Below are 10,702 nucleotides of genomic sequence, written 5' to 3'. Positions count from 1 at the left end.
GTTTGGATGGTTGATCAAGAAAATTAGATAACACTTAAAGGGCATTCGTGATTTTTTTCAAATGCCATTTAACATCTAGTTAACAACTAATTAACACTACGTACTGAATTGACACGTCTTGAAAGTTCGGGTGCTGAATTGTGACTTTTAAAAGTTTGAAGACCAAATGACATTAGGCCCAAAGTATAAGGTATTAATCGGAAATTTTCTCAATAATTTATTATGATTTCGAACATATAAACGTCTTAGAAACAGGAAGCCCTCCAAATATTCAGAATATCTATTTTTGTATTTCCTCCAACACCCATAGACAACGGGCCCAAATCTGCTACACCAACAAGACAAAGAGAAAGATATCTAACCCTAATACTCAGTATTGGAAAGAATATAAATACAAATATGTAGAATGCAAAACCTTGCATTTTCTATTATTTTGTATATATATTTATACTCTACATATTTATATTTGTAGCCTAATGAAACTAAGCCATACCAACAATGGAAATAAAAAAGTAGCAATGCTGTAGCCATGGTGGCAGCAGATGTGCTAGAGAGAGAGGGGTCCCCACAATTAGCTGGAAATAACTTGTTTTGCGACCCCATCTCTGGTGATGAATGAGAAATCGTGAAGAAGACGACATAAACCTACACATCATTATTTGTCATGTATATATGATCTTGTGCTGGCATTCATTTATTAATTTTGTACAGTCTCTCTCTCTCTCCGCCACCCAGTACTCGAAGCAAAGAATCAGTATTGTTTCTGCTAGCTCCCACCACGAACCACGATCCACTGGAGTAAAAGAAGCATCCAAAAGTTCTTTTAGTCATGGTAAATGATGCCTGCTCCACTTACCTTAAGGTCTACGGAGGAGGCATCCTCACATGCCAATCTGAAAAGATAAATAGGAGATATCAAAGAAGATAGTAAAACACCTCACCATACTTCCTTCTTCATTGTGACCTCTCCTTCAGCAAAGCCATGAGCCCTGCAATTAAGCTTCTTTCCTCTTTGGTTATTGTCTTCCTTCTCCTCCTACAGGTACACTCTTCAATTCCAACTCCACTGGCCATGGCTAAAGCAATTTTCCTACTAACTTTTGTTTTATATCTAATGTATGTATGTATGTAAATTGTTGCAGGCTTTTGCAGAAGCATCAACAGAAAATGCCGTTCATTCTCCGAGTAATGTGGGTCTTCTCTCTTCTTTTCTCCTTCTCTTTATTGCAAAACAAAGATAGAATATGAATAATGAATCGTTATAATGGTTCTGAATCTTCTGATCATTAATTGAAATCAAAACTATTCAATTCATCACATCTGCAGATGACTGAAGGAGGTGATCTAGCTGCACTTTACAGATACTATCGCCGACCCAAGATCAGTAAGTCCATTTGATCATTGATAGGAGTTTCTTCAAATTTTCACAGGCCTAATAAGGGTTCTGTCTTACTGCATGTTTATCGAGATACAGATTGCCATTTTGCCTGTGCGAGGAGATGCAGGAAATCATCAAGAAAGAATGTATGTACTCGAGCATGCGGCACCTGTTGCATGAGATGCCGGTGTGTTCCTCCGGGTACTTATGGCAACAAGAAAGCTTGTCCCTGCTATGCCAGACTCAAGACCCATGGACACAGGCCCAAATGCCCTTGAATCATCTCTAGTTAATGCTCTGTTAAGCTCTCTGTAGCTGTTCTGATCTGCTAAGCTTTTGAAATATATATATATCTATTTAGAAAGACTTGATTACCAAACAGCCCCTTAGTAAGTTATCTACCAGTATTACTGGCTTTGATTGCTGTCTGTGTCGGTTTCGTGTAACTAGTAAATGAGCCTATGGGTATGCTTTTGGTTTAGAGTCAATAAGGTTCTGTCTTACACGCTTGTGTAAGGAGATAAAAGGATTTTTTGTTTGCCTCTATTTTGTTTTAATATGATTACACTGCCTTTATATATACATACGTACTGATTGCAACATCTGAAACTGAAAGAGATGTGATGGTATGAAAGCAGCAAGTGGGTTTCTTTAGTCCTGCTCGTCTTCAAATGAAACTGAAGACAGAGGAATGAAAGAGAACTCCATGATGCAGAAAGAGGAAAATAACTATAATTTAATGCAGGGTTGCTATATGGACAATCAGAGTAAAACAGGTATGGTCACAGATTTGGGCTCTCTATATCCAGATTTGCATTTTTTATAACGGGGACTGGGTTATCCAATTATCTGGTCTGGTTCAGAATTTTCAATATTTCTTAGACTTTAGGTTGTGTTTGTTGCAATGCAAACCTTGACCAGGTGCAAAATTTGTACCAGGTTCAGTTTTACATTCATTTATTTGTAATTATGATTTGCATTCTTATATGATGCGAAATTCATACTTTCTATCTCTTTTGCACTTATTGGCAATGCAAATTTTGCATTCCATAAAACTGATGCAAAATTTGCAACACATTCCTTCCACCTCATTTTTTTTTTCTCATTTAAAGTAGGCACTACGTTATCATCTTGTATGGTATACCTTACCCCTAGACAGATAACCCTCCTATCCAAGTGGGAGTTCATTTTACCTCACAAACAAATATGACAAATTCAAATACAAAGCTAAGTAAACCAGAATTACACTCAACCCTTTTGCACACCCATGCATTTTACACCAATATGAAAGGATATGTGATCGTGTAACCAAGTATATGGTAGGGATCGCATCATGTTGTATATGACAAGGTTTTAAAAACTTACCTGAAATCGGAACTGCTTTGGCCATTGGTTTTTTTGTCAGCGGTTTGACCATTTGGTTCAAATAAATGACTCCAAACCACTATCCGGGTCGAATGGATTGATAATTCAACCATTCAGAACAATGAATCACTAATCAAATCAACGATTTTTAGACAAGGACCAGATTAAGGATAAAACAAAACTGGTTATCACAGTTTCTGGGTAACAGAAGAAAACAATTGAAGGGTCACTATTTCAGTGATATATTTTGACTGTGGCATTTTACCTCAGAATAGTCCATTTCATGTGAAATAGAGCCATAGACCATGCAGCCCATGTTACCAATGTCGAGTGATACAGCCCATGTAGACAAGAGAAGGAAATATTCCACCGATCTCTTGTAGGTATATCTATAAGGGTGAAAATTCGACTATAGTGAGGTCAATGGATTGCAAGCACGGACGAATGCAATCTTTTACCCACAAACTCTTCTGAGAACCCTACCCACATGCTAATACAGCTATACATCAGTAACATCTACCTGTCATTCACGGGGATATGTTTTATTTCAATGTGCGGCTGTAGCGTTTTGTTGGTAGGGATGTGAAAAGAGCTTGTGGGTAAGAGTTCCAAAATTAGTAAATAAATCAGTATTCCGTACATTTGGTATATGTTTGGCATATTTGGCATCGATGCTGCAGTTGCAGCTGCTGATGTGTGGTTGGAAATACCATTTTTTGATTTTTTTTTTTGTTTGGAATCGTTGCTGTCATGTATGGTGTTTTCTGGAGCAACAACAACTTTTTCTATTTGGTACCAATCCAATCCATGTTGTTAACCATTTGTTAAGTGGTGTTTGAAAAAGATACAAATGTCTTTCGAGTGTCATCTAACTTTCTTTATCAACCATTCAAATGTTGACAAAAAATTAAAAATCCCAAATTCTTGCCTCTTCTATTCAAGAAAGCCGAAGTCACATCTACATTGGGCATTTTGGTGACCAAACAAAAACATTTATATTTTTAATTAAAAAACTTATCAAATCAGAGTGTAGTGGTTCCACGAGGCGAACTCCGATCTACACCATCTTCTCGGGGTCGGTATCTAAGATTGGCACCGGCACGATGTCCTTCATGGGACAAGCTCTCTCATTGCCGTTCTTCGGTTGCAGCTCTAGGTCAATGTTGACGGCCTGCTTTCCTTTGCCCTTCAGTGCGGCTACGTAAACATTTGCGGGACTTGAGCTGATTGCCTCGCACCACTCCTACTTCATAACTTGTTAGAAACTTCATTGACAGGTAGTAGATCGACACTAATGCTCAGAGGGCATGCAAGATAGGTCGAACCAGAATGGCATTGTAGGGCGAGGGGGTCGTGACCACTAGGAAATCGTGATTGAAACGCACTGAGTTCAGCACTAAGCCCGCCCTTACTAGCACCCTCACCCAGCCTAGGGGCTGGACTACTTCTCTGCTAAAGCCAACCATGGGGGCGTCGGCCGACAACAAATCCCTCCTCTCGAGCTAGGGGTGCTCACAGAACTGTGGGTCTTTTTTTGAACCAAACCGGTAGTACCGGTTTTTAGAAAACCAGTAATCGAAACCGAACTGAAACTAGTCAATTAACTGGTTCGGTTAACCATCGGTTTGGTTTGCCAGTTTTTTGGTTTTTTAGTTTTTATAATATATATTATAAAAATATAAAAAATTATAAATATATATAAAATATTATATTTTAAATAATAGATAATATAATATATTATAAATGTAATGATTATTTATTAATTTATAATATATAAAATATATAATATACATAAATATATAGAAAATATATAGAAAAACATGTATATCAGTCAGTTTGGTTAACTACCGATTTTTTATATTAGTTAACCGAAACTGAACTAGTACCTTCGGTTTTTTAAAAACACCAAACCGAAACTGAACTAATCGGTTCGGTTAATTTGGTCAGTTCAATTTTTTTATTTTTTGCCCATTTTTATCTCGAGCTCTATCCACTCAAACGCCTCTAGGAAAATGATGTCGGTCGAGCTTCTAGAGTCAACTAGAACCTGCTTTTCCTCAAAGTCATTTATGACTAACTTGACTACGAGGGTGTCATTGTGTGGATATTGGATCCCACGAGCGTCATCCTTTATGACGTAAATCACTTCCTCCACACGAGGGTGCTTTAGTGGGTTCTCGTCCTCATGCTCAATCTCCCGAATTGAATTTTTCCCCACTAAGGTACTACATCCTACTACTGTGGACCCTCCCATGATCATGTTAATAATACCGCAAATGGGCTACTGTGCTGGTGGTGGGTCTCGGGGAGGTTGATCTCCTTTCTGACCTGCTCAATTGTGGCACTTCTCTTGAATGGTCGGCTCCGGTCCTCCTGCTTGATGAACTTCTTTAAATAACCTCAGCAGATTAAGTCCTCAATTTCATCCTTGAGGTCACGATAGTTCTTTGTGTCATGGCCGATGTCCCAATGATAGTGGCAATATTTGTTGGAGTTCTTGTTGTAGGGTCTCCTCACATCCAAGGTGGCCATCTGACGTTCTCGACTGTCTTAATCCCCCCTCTTCGCGTTTAGCGTGGTGTAGTTTCAGTTATGGATGGGAGAGTGCTAGAATGTTGTCTCGAGGACTTGGTGCTTCTATACGGAGACCTGCTTCTTCTCTGTGGAAACCTATTGCGATAGTTGTGGGGGACTTGCTATGCCTCAGTGACTTACTATTCCAACACTATTTGCTACTCCTTGGCTCATCCTCTGACCTCTTTTCCTTGCTGCTCAGCTCCAACTGGATTTGAGCGCTTCTTCAGCCTTCATAAATTTGGTTGCTTGGTTGAGGAACTCCTCCATAGAGGTTGGAGGGTTTAACTCGACCTCCCAGTGCAAGCCGGGATATCGGACGCCGTTGATCATTGCGGTGAGCTGGACGGTTGGATTAAGGTTGGGAATTTGAAGTCACTCTAGGTTGAATCATATGATGTAGTCCTGGAGCTTCTCATCAGGTCACTAGACAACATTCAACAAACAGGTCATCAACTTTGGGCATCGCTTGCTCGTCATGAAGTGCGTAGTAAATAGGTCAACAAACTAGTTCCAACTCTTTATAGAGCCCGCGACCAGCCCCAAATACCACATCCAAGTTGTGCCTTGAAAGGTGGTCGGGAAGGCCATGCAAAGGCTGGCGTCATTGGCCCCATGTAGTTGCATCAGGGCCTAGAAGTTGTTGAGGTGGTCGACCAGGTCGATTGTCTCTCCAAAGGATTATAGGCTAGGGGCCTTGAAGTCTTTCGGTTGTAGGGCCACAAGGACCCCTCACCTCCTTCTTTTCTTCTTGTTTCTTTTCCGCCTCCTCATTGTCATTTGGAGCAAGGTGACTCCTTCCTGTGGCCCAGTGTGTACATCTGCAACGCCTTCTCCAGGACCCCTCAGTCGAGCTGGTAGCCTCAGTCCCGATTTGTGTTGTGGCTTGGACCAATTCCTCTATCGGGACCTGGTTCTAGTCATCAATGTGACGAGGTAAGTCAAGTATTGGGTTTTGAATCTGGTTGTCGAGCTGCTAGTTCTGATTTTGGCCGGCATTCTGGTTGTGGCTGACGTTCTACCAAATGACCTGACCTCCCTGGTGTTGCTGCTACTGTTGTTGTTGTTGTTGCTGTTGCATCCCTACCATGGATGCAAAGCATCTTTCCCATGTCCTCATATGCAGGTTTATCCCATAGACATACTGCATCAATTCATTGAACTAGCACGCATCGATACCGATAGGAACCGCTGAGGGCTCAACTAGAGGAGAGGCGCATTCATGTTGGGTAGAGGAAAGTTGGGATCTTACATGATGGGGACACCTGGTAAGTTCAGGGGCACGATAAACTACCCAATAGTCACGGAGGGGATCTTAGGGTGCACTATAGGTTGGTGATGCCCCCCTGTAACTGAGTTGTTATTGTTAGGGTTGTTGATGGAAGTGTTGTTGGATGATGCCATTGAAGATATACTTGAAAGAGAGGTGTGAGAGTATGATTTTTTGTATAATGTTGCCCATAGGAGGTGTCAATTGATGATACACGATCTGGTAGCTCCCTATCGGAGGATAATTTAGACGTTGGACTATGTAGGTCGCTTGGTCGAGTTGCAAAGAAAGAGAGAAGATCAGAGTACCCAGACTACTTTTACTTGGTGTGGGCACTCCGATGCTTAAATCAACGAGTTGGAGTTTTTGAGAGCTAGAAAGCGAGAGAGAGAGAGAGAGAGAGAGAGAGAGAGAGAGAGAGAGAGAGAGAGAGTGTTAAATTGTGCCTACCTCATGAGGTTGGAATTGAGGTCCTTATATAGGCGAGTTGCCCTGAGCCTCACGAAACACGTTTGAGATCTCCAGCCCGTCCGATTCAAAGGTGGTTCTAGGCCTGGAGATAGACTTCGTGTAATCAAGTAGTGTCTATCCAATCCCGTCCGAAATGGGTGGAGTGATAACCAGTTTTTCCAATGTGGCATCGTGATCCTAGGGAATTCAAAGGCGATTGACCACTTAAGGGGGAAGTCACTCAGCACATTAGGTAGGTCACTAACCGGGGCCAGGGTAGTTTGGTGGAAGTAGGTCCTGCCTAGTTGTTCGTAATTTGGCCTACCGGGGTGGTGCCAAGGTCGCTGATATAGTTGTGAAGTGTCTAAAGTGATCTACTTACGTGGTACCAAGGTATCACCCAACTATTCTGCGATGCCATGTATCATTGTCATTGGAGGACCAGTTTACCCCTTATCGCATATAATAGGGATGAGCACTACATAATACATTGTATTGTGGAAACACAAGAGCATATACATATACAATTGCCTGGAATGGACGATTGGGAGTAAATAAAAAAAAAAAAGAACAAAAAAAAGAAGTATTTGAATTAAAAGGTTGAACTCTATATGATACATAATGAATCAGCTGCCTCATCAAATGTACAATGATCAAGCACCGATAAGCCTGTTCCTGTTGGTTTTCAATGTTACTACAATGGGTTGGACGAGTCGGATAGATATCCAGGCAGATCAGATCCATATACATGCCCCATTCTGATACGTTTAGTTTCCAAGTACCTCTTATTTTCTTCTGTAATGGGTGACAAGACAGGAACCCGTCCAACAACAGCCAAACCATAGCCCTTTAGACCAGTGAACTTGGCTGGATTGTTCGTCATCAAGCGCATGGTCCGCACTCCCATGTCCCTTAAAATCTAGCAGCCACAAGAAAGAGAGCTTGGAAATTATGTCATTCAACTGGGACTAGAGCTTGTTTGTTGAACTAAATTCAGGTCAGATAAAGGAAAAAAAAAGGTGTGATTATCATCTAAATCAGACTAACCTGGGCCCCAATTCCATACTCTCGGGCATCAATGTCCAACCCCAATTTCAGATTAGCTTCGACTGTGTCATGCCCTTGATCCTGCAAATTGTAAGCCTGAAGTTTGTGACCTAAACCAATTCCTCTTCCCTCGTGGCCACGAAGGTAGACCACCACTCCTCTACCCGCCTGCTCGATCAACTCCATTGCCAAAGCCAACTGGTTGCCACAATCACACCGGGCAGAACCAAATATATCCCCAGTCAAACACTCTGAGTGAACTCTTACAAGGACATCTTGCCCGTCTCCAATGCTTCCCTGTTGAGTTTGGAAGAGATTTGAAAAAGATTAACAGGCAGGATCACCTTTTATCTGGTTTAGAAAAAATACAATGAGAAAGGCATGAGCAGCAAGCCAGCAACCTGAATTTGAATATTTGATGCTACAATGGGCAATTGTACAATTTTAAGAAAATTAAAAGCTATAATTACTTGTGATACCAAATATACAGCTTTAATGGGGAAAGTATACCTTTACAATTGCGATGTGCTCTGTTCCATCTAACTTTGAACGGTAACAGTAAGCTTGAAAAAGGCCCCATTTGGTTGGCAAACGTGAAACTGCACTTCTCTCCACCAGCTTTTCCCTCTTTCTTCTGTACCTGCAATCATATGGCAGAGCTGTTGGTGTTGCTATGAGTTGGTCACTTCGCATTGGAAAAGCTTAATATTGACTTGGAGGAAGAAGGAAATTAAACAAGATGTGGAGGTTCTGAGCTTTATAGGATTAAACTTCAAAGTGGAGATCTGCAGTTGGAGTGCTTATTGGGATGGCATAGTTGAAAGTAGTTTTGTTTACAGTTGTGTCTTCTCTACAGGAAGCAATGCGAAGTTTCTTGATCCGAAGTTGAATAATAGCAGTTGCAGGATTCAATCCAAATGAAAAAGCTCACCGGATCAGATCAGTGATTAAGACTATTGGTAATCCATGTTCCGTGGCCAACTTTCTTAAATAGGGCAATGATGCCATTGAACCATCGTCTGCGTTAATGATAGCTGAAATAACAGAGACCGGCCGTAAGCCAGCCAATGTAACCAAATCTACAGAAGCCTCGGTATGGCCAACCCTTCTCAGAACTCCACCAGTTCTGTACTTGAGGGGAAACACATGGCCTGGCCTTGCGAAATCTTCTGGATTGGAATCAGGAGATGAAAGAGCAAGAACTGTCTTTACTCGGTCGGACGCTGAAACTCCAGTAGTCACACCAGCTTTGGCATCCTGATGGAGCAAACATGAGTTACTGAATCGTTTTTCACTCTGGAAAACAAGAAAATATAAATACAATTGTATACCACAGTGACTGTAAAAGATGGGGCAGATGAGTCTTCATCTCTGCTTTCTGGTGACATCAGTGGAAGCTTCAGCCTCTCAAGATCATCTTCTTTCATACCTACGGATACAATTCCTGACCCATGCTTAACCATAAACGCCATAGCCTGAGTGCTTGCAAGAAATGCTGCCATGATGAGGTTCCCTTCAACGTCCCCATTTCCATCATCTACGGCAATAACAAACTAGATTTTGATGGAAAAAAAATAAGATACTAGTCAATATTGGATTGAGAAAAGCTTCCTGTCCAGCGTTATTTTCTTCAAATAACCACTTATCTATGTAGACGAAGGGTATGGACCTTTCCTTGACGTAAAGCATCGAGTGCTTTGTCGATAGCAGAGAAGCCCTCTGATGGGCGGTCAGGGTCGCCCTCGGCATCGCTGACAAAGAAATCAGCAGTTTCTGGAGTGATTTCCGCATTTACAGTCCCAAAAGTTGCCATAGAGGACTCGTCGACAGCACCAAATAGAGCCCCATTTTCATTTTCCAGCGGAGAACCATCACCAAACAATTCCCCACCTCCAATCCTAGTCGCACCAACTTGACAGCAACCACCGGAGCTGAAAAAACCAGTAGTCCTGCTCAACCTGAGGCCCGGATACAGAGAAGTGCGAAAGGAGCGATGAAATCTGAAGCAAAAGTATCATTTCAGGAGCTGAATCAAGACATGGGAGTTATATTCTATGAAGTTGTGATATAAATCGAACATGTGAAAAGCAGTAAAGAGGATTTTACCTAGAACTTAAGAAAATTTGAGGATACAGTAGGTGCTGAACCCAAAGGCAATCCATGGAACCGATGCTTCAATTCAGATTTCTTTCACAGTTCCTTATTAACTTTGAGAATTGTGTTTGTGTCATCCGAGCGACAGAAAGAAAGTCCTAGCCTTGTTTGTATTTCTATCATCTGGACTGTCTACGACATTATCCAAAAGGAATGTACGTGCGGAACGTCATGACCACACACAACAGCCGGAGTTTAAAGGGAAGGCAAGAATTTACTTCTCGTTTTATGATTTCGAACTTCATTTACTCTCCCAACTCTTGATTTTGTTATTACGCGTGGTTCTTTTTGAAGTGTGCCCAACCACCATATGAAACAGGGACAAACCACTTCGATCATGTTCTTGTCATCTTGTGAATTTATTTCAACTGCTGCAGTTCAAAGGGAGTCGTGTGGTCGCAGCAGAGAAAATCAGGACGGGCCAATTAGTTTTCTAACAGTCCAATTATCATTTATTTTTTAAG

General features: G+C 41.4%; 2 protein-coding genes across 3 annotated transcripts; one reads left to right on the top strand and one right to left on the bottom strand.

Annotated features, from left to right (window-relative positions):
- Positions 1-699: 699 nt before the first annotated feature.
- LOC148870150 (cypmaclein-like) lies at positions 700-1,962 on the top strand. The gene is made up of 4 exons (XM_088972385.1): positions 700-1,042; positions 1,143-1,190; positions 1,327-1,384; positions 1,475-1,962. Exons 1-4 carry the CDS (start codon positions 983-985, stop codon positions 1,654-1,656), a joined length of 348 nt encoding a protein of 115 aa, XP_088828511.1. The 5' UTR covers positions 700-982; the 3' UTR covers positions 1,657-1,962.
- A 5,538-nt stretch (positions 1,963-7,500) lies between these two features.
- On the bottom strand, positions 7,501-10,474 carry RIBA3 (monofunctional riboflavin biosynthesis protein RIBA 3). Of its 2 annotated transcripts, none has more exons than XM_088973541.1 (7): positions 10,191-10,474; positions 9,754-10,084; positions 9,416-9,637; positions 9,016-9,341; positions 8,595-8,724; positions 8,085-8,381; positions 7,501-7,956 (listed from the first exon to the last, which is right to left on the bottom strand). In XM_088973541.1, exons 1-7 carry the CDS (start codon positions 10,244-10,246, stop codon positions 7,732-7,734), a joined length of 1,587 nt encoding a protein of 528 aa, XP_088829667.1. In that variant the 5' UTR covers positions 10,247-10,474; the 3' UTR covers positions 7,501-7,731. The 2 variants fall into 2 exon arrangements, with proteins under 2 accessions (XP_088829667.1, XP_088829668.1); XM_088973542.1 differs by having other exon boundaries at positions 9,754-10,110; positions 10,191-10,331.
- Positions 10,475-10,702: the final 228 nt, after the last annotated feature.

The sequence above is a fragment of the Nelumbo lutea genome, chromosome 2, assembly GCF_056320005.1.
Source record: "Nelumbo lutea isolate HS-2025 chromosome 2, American lotus-T2T, whole genome shotgun sequence".
In the NCBI taxonomy this organism is placed as follows: Eukaryota; Viridiplantae; Streptophyta; class Magnoliopsida; order Proteales; family Nelumbonaceae; genus Nelumbo; species Nelumbo lutea.
This window is presented reverse-complemented; position numbering and strand designations above follow the sequence as displayed.

Excerpts from the sequence above, each read along its gene's own strand:
- LOC148870150 (XM_088972385.1), top strand. The coding sequence starts at position 983 with ATGAGCCCTGCAATTAAGCTTCTTTCCTCTTTGGTTATTGTCTTCCTT. Across the intron at positions 1,043-1,142 it reads TCTTCCTTCTCCTCCTACAG|GCTTTTGCAGAAGCATCAAC; the intron begins GTACACTCTTCA and ends AAATTGTTGCAG. Across the intron at positions 1,385-1,474 it reads CTATCGCCGACCCAAGATCA|ATTGCCATTTTGCCTGTGCG; the intron begins GTAAGTCCATTT and ends ATCGAGATACAG.
- RIBA3 (XM_088973541.1), bottom strand. The coding sequence starts at position 10,246 with ATGGATTGCCTTTGGGTTCAGCACCTACTGTATCCTCAAATTTTCTTA. Across the intron at positions 9,638-9,753 it reads ATGCTTTACGTCAAGGAAAG|TTTGTTATTGCCGTAGATGA; the intron begins GTCCATACCCTT and ends ATCAAAATCTAG. Across the intron at positions 8,382-8,594 it reads AGCACATCGCAATTGTAAAG|GGAAGCATTGGAGACGGGCA; the intron begins GTATACTTTCCC and ends CAAACTCAACAG.